Genomic DNA, 17,993 nt, shown 5'->3' on the forward strand with positions numbered 1-17,993 from the left:
TCTCTCTCTCTCTCTGTCTCTCTCTCTCTCTCTCTCTCTCTCTCTGTCTCTCTCTCTCTTTCTCTTTCTCTCACTCTCTCTCTCTCTCTCTCTGTTTCTCTCTCTCTCTCTGTCTCTCTCTCTCTCTTCTCTCTCTCTCTCTCTCTCTCTCTCTCTCTCTCTCTCTCTCTCTCTCTCTGTCTCTCTCTCTCTCTCTCTCTCTCTCTCTCTCTCTCTCTCTCTCTCTCTCTCTCTCTCTTCTTCTCTCTCTCTCTCTCTCTCTCTCAATTCAATTTCAATTCAATTTAAAGGGCTTTTTATGGCACGGGAAACATATGTTTACATTGCCAAAGCAAGTGAAGTAGATAATAAACATAACAATAAAACATTAACAGTAAACATTACACTCACAAAAGTTCAGAAAGAATAAAGACATTTCAAGTGTCATATTATGTATATATACAGTGTTGTAATGATGTGCAAATAGTTAAAGTACAAAAGTGAAAATAAATCAACATAAATATAGGTTGTATTTACAATGGTGTTTATTCTTCACTGGTTGCCCTCTCTCTCTCTCTCTCGCTCTCTCTCGCTCTCTCTATCGCTCTGTCTCTATCTCTCTCTCTCTCTCTCCCTCTATCTCTCTCTCGCTATCTCTCCAACCCTATTCCCCTTCCCTCCCCTCTCCCTCAAAACACTATCTATCTCCAGTGTCTTCAACTCCCTGAGGTGCAGGAGGACAGACAGAGAGAGAGAGAGAGAGAACAGTAATACCTGCCAGCGTCGTGCTAGCACAATCGGCAGTGGGAGAGAAGAGAGAGACAGAGAGGGGGTGATGTTCAGCTGCTGTAGCCAGAGTAAGGGTGGGAGGCCTGGGGCTAGAACAGAGAGATCCATCCCCTATTATCCTGGAGCTCTGGAGCTACCACGGCTGGTGCTGCTTCTATACACACCCTAGGTAGTATGGAGAGTTAGAGAACAGGGGAGGGAGGGAGGGGATGCGAAGGGAAACAGGCAATTATTTTGGTCAGGGATGGATTATAGTTGAGCACCCTTTGGTTTGGTGAAAGGTTTGTTATAACAAAGTTGTTAGGTGTTCAGCCTCTTAGGTACTTTGAAAAACATTGAAGTAGTGAAGTAACATTTGAAGTAACATTCACATCAAATTTAGTTGAACTGGTTGGTTGATCTCTAGCAGGGCTTGTAGTCTTCAAAGTTTCAAAGGCAAAGTTGAGAGGCGAATGTTTTGTCACAAATTCAACACTGCACTTGCAATGTTGGTGTGTAGTATCTCGTATAGTGCGGAGAGCATTAGCTCAGACATACAGTGGGGAAAAAAAGTATTTAGTCAGCCACCAATTGTGCAAGTTCTCCCGCTTAAAAAGATGAGAGAGGCCTGTAATTTTCATCATGACAGACAAATTGAGGGAAAAGAATCCAGAAAATCACATTGTAGGATTTTTTATGAATTTATTTGCAAATTATGGTGGAAAATAAGTATTTGGTCACCTACAAACAAGCAAGATTTCTGGCTCTCACAGACCTGTAACTTCTTCTTTAAGAGGCTCCTCTGTCCTCCACTCGTTACCTGTATTAATGGCACCTGTTTGAACTTGTTATCAGTATAAAAGACACCTGTCCACAACCTCAAACAGTCACACTCCAAACTCCACTATGGCCAAGACCAAAGAGCTGTCAAAGGACACCAGAAACATAATTGTAGACCTGCACCAGGCTGGGAAGACTGAATCTGCAATAGGTAAGCAGCTTGGTTTGAAGAAATCAACTGTGGTAGCAATTATTAGGAAATGGAAGACATACAAGACCACTGATAATCTCCCTCGATCTGGGGCTCCACGCAAGATCTCACCCCGTGGGGTCAAAATGATCACAAGAACGGTGAGCAAAAAATCCCAGAACCACACGGGGGGACCTAGTGAATGACCTGCAGAGAGCTGGGACCAAAGTAACAAAGCCTACCATCAGTAACACACTACGCCGCCAGGGACTCAAATCCTGCAGTGCAAGACGTGTCCCTCTGCTTAAGCCAGTACATGTCCAGGCCCGTCTGAAGTTTGCTAGAGTGCATTTGGATGATCCAGAAGAGGATTGGGAGAATGTCATATGGTCAGATGAAACCAAAATAGAACTTTTTGGTAAAAACTCAACTCGTCGTGTTTGGAGGACAAAGAATGCTGAGTTGCATCCAAAGAACACCATACCTACTGTGAAGCATGGGGATGGAAACATCATGCTTTGGGGCTGTTTTTCTGCAAAGGGACCAGGACGACTGATCCGTGTAAAGGAAAGAATGAATGGGGCCATGTATCGTGAGATTTTGAGTGAAAAACCTCCTTCCATCAGCAAGGTCATTGAAGATGAAACGTGGCTGGGTCTTTCAGCATGACAATGATCCCAAACACACCGCCCGGCAACGAAGGAGTGGCTTCGTAAGAAGCATTTCAAGGTCCTGGAGTGGCCTAGCCAGTCTCCAGATCTCAACCCCATAGAAAATCTTTGGAGGGAGTTGAAAGTCCGAGTTGCCCAGCGACAGCCCCAAAATATCACTGCTCTAGAGGAGATCTGCATGGAGAAATGGGCCAAAATACCAGCAACAGTGTGTGAAAACCTTGTGAAGACTTACAGAAAACGTTTGACCTGTGTCATTGCCAACAAAGGGTATATAACAAAGTATTGAGAAACTTTTGTTATTGACCAAATACTTATTTTCAACCATAATTTGCAAATAAATTCATAAAAAATCCTACAATGTGATTTTCTGGAGAAAAAAATTCTAATTTTGTCTGTCATAGTTGACGTGTAACTATGATGAAAATTACAGGCCTCTCTCATCTTTTTAAGTGGGAGAACATGCACAATTGGTGGCTGACTAAATACTTTTTTCCCCCACTGTACATAAAGAAAAAGTTAAATCTAAAGCCAAGATTCCTTTACTATCCGGTACAGACCTGGCCACATGGCATGCTGTGTGATTATTTGTGCCGTTCAACAGGCCACATCACCCTGCGATCAGTCAGTCATATGTACTCCTAACCTTTGATGTTCAGTCAACCGGCAAAAGACTGGCACGAGATTTACATTTACATTTTTACATTTACGTCATTTAGCAGACGCTCTTATCCAGAGCGACTTACAAATTGATAACAGTCAACACGATAACAGTCAAACCAAAATGCCAAACTGGTATTTTCCATACTGATAACCCCATAAGGAGTGGTATGCTTTACAACCAGTGTTCATGTGGCGATAGCATCAACTAGCCTATCTCAGTGGAAACTATGTAACTTAACATACATATTAGATGATGTGCCTGGCAGGAAATTAAGGTTCCAGGGTGTTATTTCTTCACTCTGAACCTAAGATGAACGTAGGGGTTAGCAAAACAATGCACTGGGAGCAAGAATGTCAAGAATTTTGAGTCTACATTCTACATGGGCCACTCCTGCTGGGTTGGAGATTGTATGTAATTACAGGAATAGGGTGGAGTTGCCCCTAGACACTGATCTTGGGTCAGTTTAGCATTTTCCCCACTAATGGTTAAGGCTAGGATTGGAGGAGGGGAAGCTGATCCTAGATCTGTAATAACATGTTAGAGGATGGGCCATAGAGGGACGTGGGAGGGGATAGCCATTGACTGGTTGGTTTATTGATTGATTGTCACACTGCAACATAGCATGAAGCTTAAAACATTCCCATTGATTAAATTAACAGCTAATCGTCTATTTCCAATCTGTTTTCCCTGTTGTTGAACTGATTCCTTATTCAAATGCCGGTAGCTAAAATACAGTAATTGTGTCTCATGAAAGACTCACAGGGATAACCTAGAACATGGTTCAACCCCGGTTCAGGCTTTGGTGTTGTGGATGATGTAGATGTGGCGGTGAAGGTGGCTGTGTTGTGAAGGAGCATATGGTGTCCTTGTGGGTCTATTTTTAGGCCTGGGTTCTCAGCATGCGGCCGGTGACGGGATGTGGCGCTTTGATAAGATGGAGCAGCCTTCAAACTGTAGCAGCAGAAAACAGGCATTTATACGCTGATGCTGCTTGGCTGCCAGGGAACTGGGACTGATCTCTATCTCTTTACTGCATGTGTGTGTGTGCGTGTGTGTGCGTTTGTGCGTGCGTGCGTGTGTGTGTGTGTGTGTGTGCAAACAGTTTGCTCTACAAACACCCAGCATGGTGACATTTGGAGAAGAGGTATTGATATTGATGACTGTCAGTGGTATACCTTGCTGGAGGCCAGCAGCAGGGACAGGTACTGTGAAGAGCTGAATACACACAGAGGAAACTGAGGAGGCTATGGTACTGTACTGTACTAGGGAAAAGCAAATGAATATATGAACTAGCAGACAAAATAATTAGAATTACTTGATTTTGAATGATTTTTCCAAATGTTTGTATAGCTATGAATCTATGCAGTGAGAAATAATTTGATTTGGTAACACAGTGTCTGGCATAGAGAGAGAGAGAGAGAAAGAGAGAGAGAGAGAGAGAGAGAGAGAGAGAGAGCGAGAGAGAGAGCAGAGAGAGAGAGAGAGAGAGAGAGAGAGAGAGAGAGAGAGAGAGAGAGAGAGAGAGAGATAGCCCCATTCTCTACCCCACCAGGCTGCCTCTAGAAATAGACGCTCGCCCACTGACACTAGCGCTAGCTGCCATGTGGGTGGCATCAGCCTCTTCCGCCCTCACACACACACGCACACACACACACACGCACGCACGCACACACACACACACACACACACACACACACACACACACACACACACACACACACACACAAACAGACCTCTCTCTACATAGTTTATCTCACATGCCTCTTTCTGCCACAGCACTTCAGGCAGGGAGCCTGAAGTCACTCATAACCTCCCCATCAAGGCCATTAATTAAACAACCTCCATACACAGCCATCATTCTCTGTTGACTATTTCCCCTCTTTCCTTTCCTGTCTCCTCTTTCAGCTCTTTTGTAGAGAAGATAGATTAATTCAACACAATTGTGTTTTAACAGGAGATCACTGATGAGATTTTGCCAAAGGGAATTACGCTGAGCCATTTTAAAGTGAAAAATCTGAGTCTCGGCATAATTCCGTTAGCATGGAATTGCCCCAAAGCAAAGAGCACAGGCATGCAGAATGGGGGCAGAAAGAGAGAGAGAGGGGTGGTGAGAGAAAGAAAGAGAGTGTAAGTCAGCGAGATGGAGAGAGGAGAGGCAGAGAGGGATGGGGAGAAAGAGAGAGAATGTAAATCAGGGAGATAGAGAGATAATATTGTGGCGGGGTGCTGTAGTTTGGCTGCAGCCACAATGGCCAGTCTGTCTGTTCACACCCAAAAACCAGGCCAGGTGCAGCAACAGAAACAGAACCTGAGCCCTGCTGGCAACAGCACAGGCAGGCAGGGGCACCAAGCTCACAAACTCCCCCTGGAATCTCAGCACTCAGCTACTCCTTCCCTCCCTTTTCTCCCTCCCTCGCTCAGCCCTTTGGTTTTCTTCCACCTCACTCTCTTCCTCTGTAGGTTTGACTCTACAGTATGTGTAACATATTATTGACAGTGGACTGAAGCGGCACTGCTGTCAAAATATTTCACTGTATTTCTTCAGCTTCTTTCTCATCTTTCTTCCATTCCATCTCTCTCCATCTCTCTCTCTCCTCCTCCCACTAACTTTCAGTCCTTTAGTACCACAACCAGTTACTCGCACACACGCTCGCCCGCGCACGCACACACACCTCTCAGACGGCCGCTCTGCTCTTAGGGGCCTCGACCCAGGGAATTCTGGGTAAGAGGAAGACAATGGGAACATTTAGCTCCTCCAGGGACAAAGGAAGTGCTTATTCTCAGTGCTAAGACTTGGGCGTAAACAACAACAGCAACAACAACAGCAAGCATGCAATAATAACACAGTTGTTAACACAAGTGTCAGGCCTTGAGAGGGGGAAGGCTGATGGGTATCAGATCTGTCTTTCCTTGGGGAGCTCTGCTAGAGATGGGAGTGTTGTACTACATCCTTGGTAATTATGTGGCATGTGGCATGTGGATGATGCAGTTCAATTGTTGTTGTTTTAGTTCCTGCAGAAGATGCAGTGTCATCCTTTTAATATCATACAAACGCCTCTCTCTTTCTCATTTTCTGTCTCCCCCTCGCTCTCTTTCTTCCTCTCACTCCCGCTCGCCCTCTCTCGCTTGCCCTTTCACAAACCGATGATGAATTGAATGAGCAGAGAAATACAGAGCAATTGAAACAGCATTCATAACAAAAGCAATGATAAGCCTTTCTGTTGTTGAGTTAGGAGCAGAAAGAGAGAGAGAGAGAGAGAGAGAGAGAGAGAGAGAGAGAGAGAGAGAGAGAGAGAGAGAGAGAGAGACAGCGATAGAGAGTGAGAGTGAGAGAGCAGAGAGAGAGAGAGAGAGAGAGTGAGAGAGAGAGAGAGAGAGAGAGAGAGAGAGAGAGTACAGTACGTAAAGAGGTGGAGCAGAGAAAGGTACAGTAAGCGACGGAAGCTCAGTCAGATCCATATGAATTTATTCCTTGTCGAAGCGAAGGTTTCTTATGGTGAAATACTGTCGTCCTCTCAATGGATGGAGAATAGGAGGTTGGAGTTACAGCCCTGCAGATATAGGCCAGCGCTGCCATACAGAGCAATTGAACTCCTGTGTGTCGAGAGCCCTAGATCTAGTGGAAAGACTAAGGACTCAATCTGGTGAGTAAGAAACACAGTCAGACTGAGTCACGTGCGTCCCCGGGAGCAGCCCTACACTGTGGCATGTGCAGCTAGCCACGTAACCAATCAATTATGAAGAAACGGCAGATCAAGCAGAGCTCCAGGTTCCTAATCACAGCTCCTGCTTATTTTGTTGCTGCTGTGATAGTGCCCAGTGGAGAGAGAGAGAGAGAGATATATTGTTACAACACTGTACATAGCCAATAATATAACATTTGAAATGTCTATATTCTTTTCAAACTTTTGTGAGTGTAATGTTCACTACTGTTTCCCTTGTTTATTTCCCATTTGTTTATTGTCTATTCCATTTGCTTTGGCGATGTAAACATATGTTTCCCATACCAATAAATCCCTTTGAATTTAATTTAATTTAATTGAGAGAGAGAGAGAGAGAGAGAGAGAGAGAGAGAGAGAGAGAGAGAGAGAGAGAGAGAGAGAGAGAAAGAGAGGGAGAGAGAGAGAGTGAGAGAGAGATAGAGGGGGGTTAGAGAGAGAGGATAGAGAATGAGATGGAGATCATAAATCTCCTGTGTCTTCCCCTCCCTCCCACCCTCCCGCCCTCCCACCCTCCCTATCTCTTCTCTCTGTGCGAGAGGGTTAGCTTCCTCCTTGCCTCATTTATAACAATATGACCTCCAGTGTCTGTTCAGTAGGAGAGGACTGTAGTGGCAGAGAGAGGAGAGGCATGCCACAGGAGAGGAGAGGAGAGGAGAGGAGAGGAGGTGAGAGAGGGGATGAGAGGGGAAAGGGGGAGAGAGGAAAGGGAAAAAGGAGACGGGGGGAAGAGAGGAGAGCTCCAGCAGGCCTTCACAATGCTACTGTCTCTGTTGGTCAGGCGGGCTGGAGATATAGAGAAGAAGATATAAATACAGTGGTTGTTTTTAAACTGATATCTAAAGGACAGTGATGCTCCCTTCATCCGGTTCCATTGTTAGAGGATGAGATATGGCTGTTGACAGGATATGATGTCACAGAGACTACAGGGGTCAGGGGTCAAGGTGAGAGTCAATGTAGCCTGTGAATCCCTCTGCATTCTTTACCATATACTGTACAGCAGGGCTCTTCAACTGCCGGCCCGCAGGCCAGATCTGGGCCTTTTATCAATTTAGACTGGCCACTTGATCAGTTCTGAACATTAATAACAAATCTGGAATTATAAATTAATGATATAGTATGTACCCATTGACTCTTGAAGAATATAACTTATAAATGCCTCATGAGCTTAGTTCAACTGGTGTATCTCATCATAACCAAATATAATGTTGTTTTACTCCAATGTTTATAAACAAAGTAAATGTAAACAATAACTATATAGCATCTAAACATGGTTAAAACTATAATGTTGATAACATGGATGGTCAATCCTTGCATGCCTAGTTCTGTCTATGAATTTGAGTGTGGTTACATTTCTCCAGCTCCATCCTTCAGCTTTTTACTGAAACAGGGGCAGGGATGCACTTTGTTATTGGGCTCCCGAGTGGCGCAGCATCTCAGTCCAAGATGGTGGAAAATCCAATATGGCGGATCTCATGGGTCTTTGAGACTAATTTGTTCCTTATGATGAGAAACACTGGTATACCAAGTTTCGTGGTTGTATGTCAAACAGGGCCACCGGGCTGAGCCTTAGACTTTGAATGCTTATTACAGCGCCACCTATGGGTGTTGTTATACTTTGATATTGCCAAAGTATATATTTTTTTTTACAGTTGCCAATCGGGAACAGGAAGACCAGAATTGGGCATGCATTTAGTAGGAATAGGTAGTCCATATATGGGCGTGATCAAAGAAACTCTGGTTGCTACTAAGGGCTCAATTCAATCAGATCCGCTTTAGCCAACATCCGCATGGCGGTGGTTTTGGTGGTGTCGGAGGTGGAACTGCGTTAGAGCTGTCAAATCCACAAGTGGCTCCCGGCACTACACCTAAAGCGGACATTGCCATTGGCTGCACAGAGTCACATTAACAGAAATCCAATGCAGCCTTGTTTACAATTTTGAACACTGGAATGTGAGATGTAATCTACACCTCAATTAGGATGATAGAAATCCTCATTATTTTGTTTAATGATTTTTCTATTTGAACGTAATTATTTCTATACAGCCTACACGTTCTCTTTCTGAACTACTAACGCGAGTGGTACAGGTGTGGCTTCGTGACAATGATCAAGAGCAGCTGCTCACTGATTTGACAGCTCCAACGCAGTTCCACCTCCGACACTGCCAAAACATTCGCTATGCGGGTGTCTGCTATCGCTGGTTAACGCTTAATCTGATTGAATCTAGGCCTACATTAATTCCCAACTTTCACCATTTAGCAACAGTGGTAAGACCCAGTTAGTGCAAACAGCAAATGTCCCTGGAATCTGACCTGTGGTGCCGTAGAGAGGGACAGGAGAGCAAACAACAGTGGATAAAAGACTGGAACTACCCTTGGCACCATTAAAATATCAACAGGCAGAGTGAGACAGACTTTCTGTACAGAGACAAACGGAGACATATTGAGACATTATAGTGAGACATTTGAGAAATGATGCTGGTGGTGCGTGTGACTGTTGTCCTGGGACTCATCTCAGTGGGCGGCTCCCAGGTTGCCCCTTCAACCTCTGAGGAACTCCTGAGATCACTGGAGCAGCGCAGCCTCAATCAGACTCTGGATAAGTGGCCGCCTATAGCTGAGATTTCAAACCATCCTTCTTGGGAGTTAGTGCCTGTTGGTAACCAGAACAACACCCTTGACGTCACCCAGTTCCAATCCTTAAGAGGAACATGCTTCAGGATAATCTCTAACTTGACTCGTTATTGACTAGAAACTAGTTATTTCTCAAAATGTTCTGTCCTACAGAATGTTATTCTCTCTCTCTCTCTCTCTCTCTCTCTCTCTCTCTCTCTCTCTCTCTCTCTCTCTCTCTCTCTCTCTCTCTCTCTCTCTTTCTGTCCTGCTCTCTCTCTATGTCTCTGCCGCTTCTGCATTTTCTGTGCCGTTGATCAGGGAATGGATGGATGGATAGAGGGGGAGGGAGAGAGGAGAAGGGAAACTGGGGCAGTGGGGACACACTGTCTACTAGGATAGTGTATCCTCCTCTCTTCTCTTCTCCACACCTGTCCTCCCCTCTCTTCTCCTCTCTTCACCTCACCTCTCCTCTCTTCTCCTCACCTGTCCTCCCCTCTCTTCTCCTCTCTTCACCTCACCTGTCCTCCCCTCTCTTCTCCTCTCTTCTCCTCTCCTCTCTTCTCTTCTCTTCTCTTCTCCTCACCTGTCCTCCCCTCTCTTCTCCTCACCTCTCTTCCCCTCTCTTCTCCTCACCTCTCTTCTTCTCTCTTCTCCTCACCTCTACTATCCTCTCCTCTCTTCTCTTCTCTTCTCCTCACCTGTCCTCCCCTCTCTTCTCCTCACCTCTCTTCCCCTCAATTCTCCTCACCTCTCTTCTCTTCTCTTCTCTTCTCCTCACCTCTACTCTTCTCTCTTCTCTTCTGCTCTCCATCAGGGAAATAGATTGGCGTAGACATCTCACACTCTTCATTTGCATAGCATTATGCCCCAATTTCCCAAGTGATTCTTAAATCATTGGACTCTCTCTCTTCTCTTCTCTTTCTCTCTCTCTATCATTATTTATCTAATTCACCCTCATTATATTCCTGCATAAATCTTTTCTGTGATTGTTAGCATTTTGTTCACATTTTCTAACTATCTTTTCGTTTTGATGTCATCTAAACCATAACAGTCATTTACATAACAACATACAGCTGGAATCATTTTTTACATTACCTATTATAGCACTGTGAGACACTACCACTGGGCACAGACGTCAATTTGACGTCTATCCCACATTGGTTCAAAGTAATTTCATTGAAATGAAGTAGAAACAACGTTGATTCAACCAGTGTGTGCCCAGTGGGTACTATATATTACTTTATACTGGCATCTGTTTTATTTGTTGTATACACAAATCCAGACCCAGTCATTTGTCTATCTGTCTGTCTGTTTGTCTATAGCAGCAAACTTATTGAGAGAGTACATCTGGTCCGGAGTGGACTCTGTGTCACTAGATCTGTTATTCATGGTACACATTCTGCTGTAGATAAGTGCTTCAAGTCAATGAGAACAGAATGAATAAATTATGCTCCTTTTATCCATGCCGGGTGCTTCAGAAAGAGTGAGAGTGAGGGGAGGAAGAGGAAAATGGAGTAAGGAACAGAGAGTGAGAGAGAGGAAGAGAGAGAGAGATAGACAAGGAGAGAGAGGGGGGGGACAGAGAGAGGAAGAGAGAGGGAGACGGTAGGAGGAAGAGAGGGAGAGAGATAGAGAGAGCGGAAGAGAGAGAGAAAGAGAGAGACTAATTGATAATGTGGCTTTCCAACTCTGTTCTCTGTTCAGTCTGGGTTTTGTGGTTCCTGACTCCCTGGTTCCGGTCCTCCTATGTCCCAGTTAGTGAATCTACGTCCCACTATATAGGGAATAGGGTGTCATTTGGGACGTACCCTCTGACTGGGACATGGCTGGTTGCCACTGGAGTCTTCTGGGGTCAGAGTTCAACCCAGCATAAAATTACCGGCTTACCCGCATAATTACAAAGGGGACCAGTGCATCCCATGCTCTCACATAGGGAAGACACTCCAGTTCATTTTGATCTGTGTGTGTGTGTGTGTGTGTGTGTGTGTGTGTGTGTGTGTGTGTGTGTGTGTCTGTGTCTGTGTGTCTGTGTGTTAAGACCATAATGGTTCCCATCAGTGGTAGTGGTTGTTTTTACTGGATTATCCTCTCATTTGGGGAATCAGTGGAGGATCACGCACACTCTCTGTCGCTGTCACACACACTCTCTGACCCTGCTCTGACCCTGCTCTGACTCTTCTCTGACCCTACTCTGACCCTGCTCTGACCCTGCTCTGACCCTTCTCTGACCCTACTCTGACCCTGCTCTGACCCTTCTCTGACCCTACTCGCCTCTCACACACATATCACTCATCTCTTTCTATGTGTGCACATTTAGAGATTGTGGGTTTCTTGCATGTATAGTAAAACTTTGGTTAAACTAAACTGCCCCCTCACGGAAATTGTCAAAGAAAAGTTTTAACATAAATTGCGCAGCAGTTTATCATTCACACATCCTGTCTATTTGAAGTATGATGGTGCATTTACTCATAGCGCGAAAGGCAAAAGTCACACTTATTGCTCTGATCTGATCTCACACTACACGTCTCACACACACATCTCTCTCTCTCTCTCTCTCTCTCTCTCTCTCTCTCTCTCTCTCTCTCTCTCTCTCTCTCTCTCTCTCTCTCTCTCTCTCTCTCTCTCTCTCTCTCTCTCTCTCTCTCTCTCTCTCTCTCTCTCTCTCTCTCTCTCTCTCTCTCTCTCTCTCTCTCTCTCTCTCTCTCTCTCTCTCTCTCTCTCTCTCTCTCTCTCTCTCTCTCTCTCCAGGTAATGATCTGTTCCTAGTGGCAGTCCATGAGCTGGGCCATGCCCTTGGTTTGGAACACTCCAACGATCCCACAGCCATCATGGCCCCCTTCTACCAGTACATGGACACAGAGAACTTCAAGCTGCCCCACGACGACCTCCAAGGCATCCAGAAGATCTACGGTAGGCTAGGCTTCCTCTCATTTAACACAACCATCTACTTATATCATCAGTGTGCTGCCGGAGGGTGGCAAGCACAGACGGAGGGGCAGACCTGGGTACACCATCAAACCTCTCCTCGTCCTTCCTTCTTTTACTTTTCCTCCTCCTCCTCCTCCACCCTTTCCTTGTCATTGTTGTCTTCAAGGGAAGTGGGACTCGTATAAAGCAGATGAGTCTTACCCTTTCCCTTCTTCCTCCTGCTCTTAAAATCAGGGTTGTATTGGAGAGATGTGTGTGTGTGTGTGTGTGTGTGTGTGTGTGTGTGTGTGTGTGTGTGTGTGTGTGTGCATGCGTACCAACATGAGGGTTTACCGTCATAAGGGATAGCATCGAGCGGAGATTCTATTTCTGTTTATGGTGTGTGTGGTTTATCTCTCCATCATTCTCCCTATCATTATATAATTGCAAAGTGCTTTGCCCCCACTAATCCAGGGTCTATTTCAAGAGATTTCATTCAGTCAATGAATACAATCCCTGTGGTCCTCCCAGGCAGCAGCTGATCAGTTCACTGGACTGACTGACTGGGATGATGATGATGATGATGATGATAACTAGTGGAGTTAGTAACTAGCACTGTAATCCCCTGATCCTTTGGGCCTACAATCCCTGGGGATGATGGCCCAAGGTCATGTGGTCATTCATGTATTCATTTGTTGGTTAGTTCGTTTTTTTGTCCGTTCATTCATTCATTTTTTTTTTCAGTCATTCATTCAGTCAGTCATTCACTCACTCACGCATACATTTATTCACCCTCTCCTTCTCTATCTCCTAAAGCTGTCACCTCTGTGTAATAGTCCTATCACTGTCGTTGGCCCCAGCCTTGTTATCCAGCTGCATGATTGGCACCAGTCCTGTCCAAATGGGATTTATGATCATTTATTAACCCACAGTTATGGACAGACATTCATTAAAGAGGAATTTCAGCTGTATATTTATATACATTTACATTTTAGTCATTTAGCAGACGCTCTTATCCAGAGCGACTTACAGTTAGTGAGTGCATACATTTTCATACTGAAGAATACCATTTTCTTGTTTGCTTATGGCCTCATACAGCTCGTTCAGTGCGGTCTTAGTGCCATATAAACTAAATAAGTACACCAACACTGAACCCAACCCCCTTAACATTCAATAACACTACTGAACTAATAATGTAAAAGAATCCCAGTCAATTAATTTTAATAAGAACACAGTGAGAGTTGAGTCTGTTTAGATAGCAGTCCCAAATGACACCCTATTCCCTATAAAGTGCACTTATTTTGACCAGAGCCATATTAGCCTTGGTCAAAAGTAGTGGGAACAGGATGTAATTTGTGATGCAGGCCAGGTCTCGTCTACTCTTAATGGCTGTAGTCTAACTGGGTGAACACTGGACTGTAATTGATGTGTTAATGATGACAGTGTGTCACACTGTGTTTCTCTGCTCCTTATTACCAATCTAAATTACTATTACATTTGCTAAGCCAATTACACCACCTCTCTGTAACAGGTAGTTAGAGTGGATTAAAGCCTAGTGTTTCGGTGGAACCCTGCGACACAAAGTGCCGAGGAGATCGGCTTATGTGTGTCTGTGTCCTGTGTCCTGTGTCTGTCGGCTATTGCATTAGGACCAAAATATTTCAAATACACTTAGGCTGCATCCCAAATGGCAAACTATTCCCTATATACTGCACTACTACTTTATAGAGCCCTATGGGCATAACGTAGAAAATAGGCTGCCATTTGGGACACAGCCTGAGAGTACAGTGCTGTGTAGACACCACCCCACCCCACCTTCTAGCTCTGACTCTACTGATAGCTACGTTATTGAGGAAAATGTACTTTCTATGCCTGTGGTATGTGGTTGTCCCACCTAGCTATCTTAAGATGAATGCACTAACTGTAAGTCGCTCTGGATAAGAGCGTCTGCTAAATTACTGAAATGTAAAATGTAAAATGTAGTATTTTGATTGCTTTTGTTTGTTTATTTGTTTGTTTGTTTAGTAATATTGTTGATGTTGTTTTCATTCAGGTCCACCAGATAAGGTACCCCAGCCGACCAAGCCTTTACCGACAGCCCCCCCACACCGCTCACAACCCCCCTCGGACCCCCGCAAGCCTGACAGGCAGACGCGACCCCCCAGGATACCTACGGGGGACAAGCCCAGCCAGCCCAACGCCAAGCCTAACATCTGTGATGGGGGCTTCAACACCCTGGCCATTCTGAGACGAGAGATGTTCGTGTTCAAGGTAGGAAGTCACTGTGTTTATGTTTCATACTGATTTAACCATCCACTACTTAAATTCAATTACATTCAAAATAACTCCCTGAGTGGCAATTACCTTTGGGCATGTGAGAGTTTGCAACAGAAAAACAACATCATGACGGCATACAACAAACATACCACGAATGACCAACACAGCAACTTAACAGCAAGATAGCACAACATCAACATGTTATGTGCTTGGGTGTGTGTGCATGCATACTTGTGTGTGTGTATCCAGCTCAAAGGACCAGAGCCCGGTTGCATAAAACACCTTCAGTTAATTTTCCCTTTATATTTTCCCTTAAAGTTTCCTTAACTTTAAGGCAGTTGCACAAAACATTTTAAGGTGCATTTCCCGCTGAAATTAAGTCAAACATGTAAGCGTGCCCATGAGGTCCCTTAACTGCTTCATTCAGTATGGATATCAATTTAAACAGCATTTGTGGAGGTGAATGTTGCTTTCATCTGTTCTGGTTACAAAAGGAAAACATCAACCAACTAGCTACTTAGCTAAACAATGGAAGGTGCACAAAGCTAGCTGGCTAGCTAGCTATAGCTACTCTGTAAACTAGCTTGACGTACTAGAAAGTAATATCATGTAAGTTGAGAAAAAAGTAACTACAAGAAACGTGGTTTATTATCTTCTGAAGCAATTTGGTTATCCTGTCTTGATTGTAGAAGCTATATTATGCTATCTCACAAAATGAAAGCGACCTTTTTGACAAGATGTTTAGTCAGGCCGTCTCCGTGGTAACCAGATACTCTTTCTGCCATACATGCCTTCAAACTACCGTAAAACCCCTTAAGTATGCCCTTACCTAAGGAAATATTTGAGGGGCTCTATGCAATGCCCTTAAACAATTCCCTTACGTAAGGTAAAATTATTCCTTAAGGTAAACCCTTAAGGGAAACACTTAAGATGTTTTATGCAACCAGGCCCAGGACCTGAGCATTGTTTTTCACTATGTGTGTGTCGGTGGATCAGCCGCACACTAGGCTCCACTCTCAGTAAAAAGGGTACTTTTAGGGTACAGTATTGTTCCCGGGGGTACAAAAACATAAAAATACACATAATATACCTTCAAAGGTACACATATCTCACCTGGTACCTTTTAGGGTACATATGCGGATAATCTAGTATAATGGTATATTTCTGTACCCAATATTTTGAATATAAAGCTACAATCATCACACACTCTCAAAAACCACTCCCATTATTATGATATTTCCCAGCATGCTCTATTGCAGGTAGATAAAAAAAATAAAAAAATGTTTCAATATGTGTGTTTTTGCATGCGCATTAATTGATTGATTGATTGATCTTATGCTACACAAAGATAAATTACATACATAACAAAACTAATCTGTTAATAGTTGGACTTATTGCACCCGTTATTGAGATGGTTATTCCCGTTTAGATGGTTTAGGCCCTGTGTAGCTCAGTTGGTAGAGCATGGCGCTTGCAACGCCAGGGTTGTGGGTTCAATTCCCACGGGGGGCCAGTATGAATTATTATTATTATTTTTAAATGTATGCACTCACTAACTGTAAGTTGCTCTGGATAAGAGCGTCTGCTAAATGACTAAAACATTTTATGTAGTCTCATTTATCAATTTTCCCTACCTTGGCAGTCATTCTAAATGCAGGTTACAGGTGATTAAAAGTTATCATTGTTTTATATCCTAACTCTGGCTGGATTCCAATAAGAATTACATATCACTTTGCAAGCAGCATAATGTGACTTGCCCGATGTGGCCAGCAAACCAGGAGTTTCAGACCACTGTGTTGGGATAAAAGCAGGCTGTCAAAATATGGTTTTATAATATATGTAATGTATTGTCATAAATAGTTTAATTTCAATGATAAAATATTCACTTAGCACTCACTTGGTGAAGGCTTCAGGACTGAAAGCCATTGAATGCAACCATGTTTCTGTCACTATCAAATACAGTCATGGGTTATGGGTGTTATTGGTAACTCTAAAATTCGCTTGAGAGTCACCCCTGGGAAATATTCAAATAAGGTTTTACACCCTACAGTGTTAAAACAACACCCAAAACCCTTTATAGAGGTACATTTTTGCCACTTTAAAGGCAAACAGGCACAGAAAAAAGGCTAATTTGTTCCTTTTCTAAAGGTATGCTTCTGTGGACTACATATAATAAAGTTACTATCTCATCCCCTAAGGTACACTATTGGCTCTTTTACGGTATGAACTGCAAGGGTACAATTATGTACCTATAACTAAAAGTACTAAAGTGACAAGCGTTTGTACCCCTTTAAGAACAAATCTAAACCTTTATTTCTGAGAGTGTGCTTTCAGTTAGTCAGTTCTCAGAGTTGAACTAATAGAGAGGCTCTGTGTGGGAGGGCTTCAAATATGTGTCTAATATGTACTAATGTACCAGATAACTGAAGCACTATGGGTAGTGGGTATAGTTATTCTGTATATAGCTACAGAGTAGTCAGTGGTTTCTGCTGGTCAAGAGATTTCAAGCGTTATCATCATTGAAGCTCAAGGGACATATGGACTGTACTGTAGCTCATATAATTAGCACTTTCCTTTTCTTAAGAGGAATGTAACATACTGCACTGTAGGATAGTCTACATATAGCAGTTTACAGTGATTATGTAAGTGACTGACTAACTGACACATTCTAAATGTGAGGTCTGTACGCTATGGCAGGGATGGGTTCCAAATGGCACCCTATTTCCTATATAGTGCACTACCTCTGACAAGAGCCCTGGTCAAAAGAAGTGCAGTAAATAGGAAATATGGTACCATTTGGGACGCAGCCCAGGACTTGTTTGAATATCTATTAGCTTACATAGAAATAACATCTAGTCCAGATGGAATATGGTTTTGTCTTCCCAAACAAACCCCACAGTAGCTTTCTGTCCAGTAACTCATCTCAGTTTACCCAGAACAAAAATGGTGCATAATTTGGTTTATGTTTATGTAGTGTGTCCACGAGAGATTATCCAGTAACAAAACCTACAGTAGCTTTCTGTCCAGTTTAACACAGAGTCATGATGTGTCTATGTCTATGCCTATGTGTCTTTATCCAGAGACTCAGAGTCTCAGAGGAAAAAGCCCTGGCAGCTCATAATCGGCTAATGCACGCCCGCACACACATATACATACGCACACACACAGGAGAAAAGGGGAAAGCCCTCCAGGCAACACAAAGATCAGCTATGTTCTCCACCAAAGAGAAAGAGCGCCTGTGCTTTTGTGTGTATTTTTCAGGGGTTATAAATAGCTAGTATTCATTGGTTAAGTAGGCTAAGACACGTGGAACTCACTGGGAAAATACCCCTCTCGTAGAATATTGCCAAACACACTTACACTGTGGTTTGGTTTATTTCATTTGAACAGTGATTCTACTTATGTCTTACATTGCTTGGGTA

The 17,993-nt window shown here is 43.7% G+C and overlaps 1 protein-coding gene across 4 annotated transcripts in view; it reads left to right on the plus strand.

Annotated features, from left to right (window-relative positions):
* Positions 1 to 17,993, plus strand: part of LOC121549929 (matrix metalloproteinase-16-like) — a 76,892-nt gene that overhangs the window by 30,773 nt on the left and 28,126 nt on the right. For all 4 annotated transcript variants that reach the window (XM_045210365.1, XM_045210367.1, XM_041861918.2 and 1 more), the window contains 2 exons: positions 12,136 to 12,297; positions 14,348 to 14,565. In XM_045210365.1, coding sequence (XP_045066300.1) covers positions 12,136 to 12,297; positions 14,348 to 14,565 — 380 coding nt within the window. The remainder of the gene's footprint in view (positions 1 to 12,135; positions 12,298 to 14,347; positions 14,566 to 17,993) is intronic.

Source organism: Coregonus clupeaformis, chromosome 34, assembly GCF_020615455.1.
Source record: "Coregonus clupeaformis isolate EN_2021a chromosome 34, ASM2061545v1, whole genome shotgun sequence".
In the NCBI taxonomy this organism is placed as follows: Eukaryota; Metazoa; Chordata; class Actinopteri; order Salmoniformes; family Salmonidae; genus Coregonus; species Coregonus clupeaformis.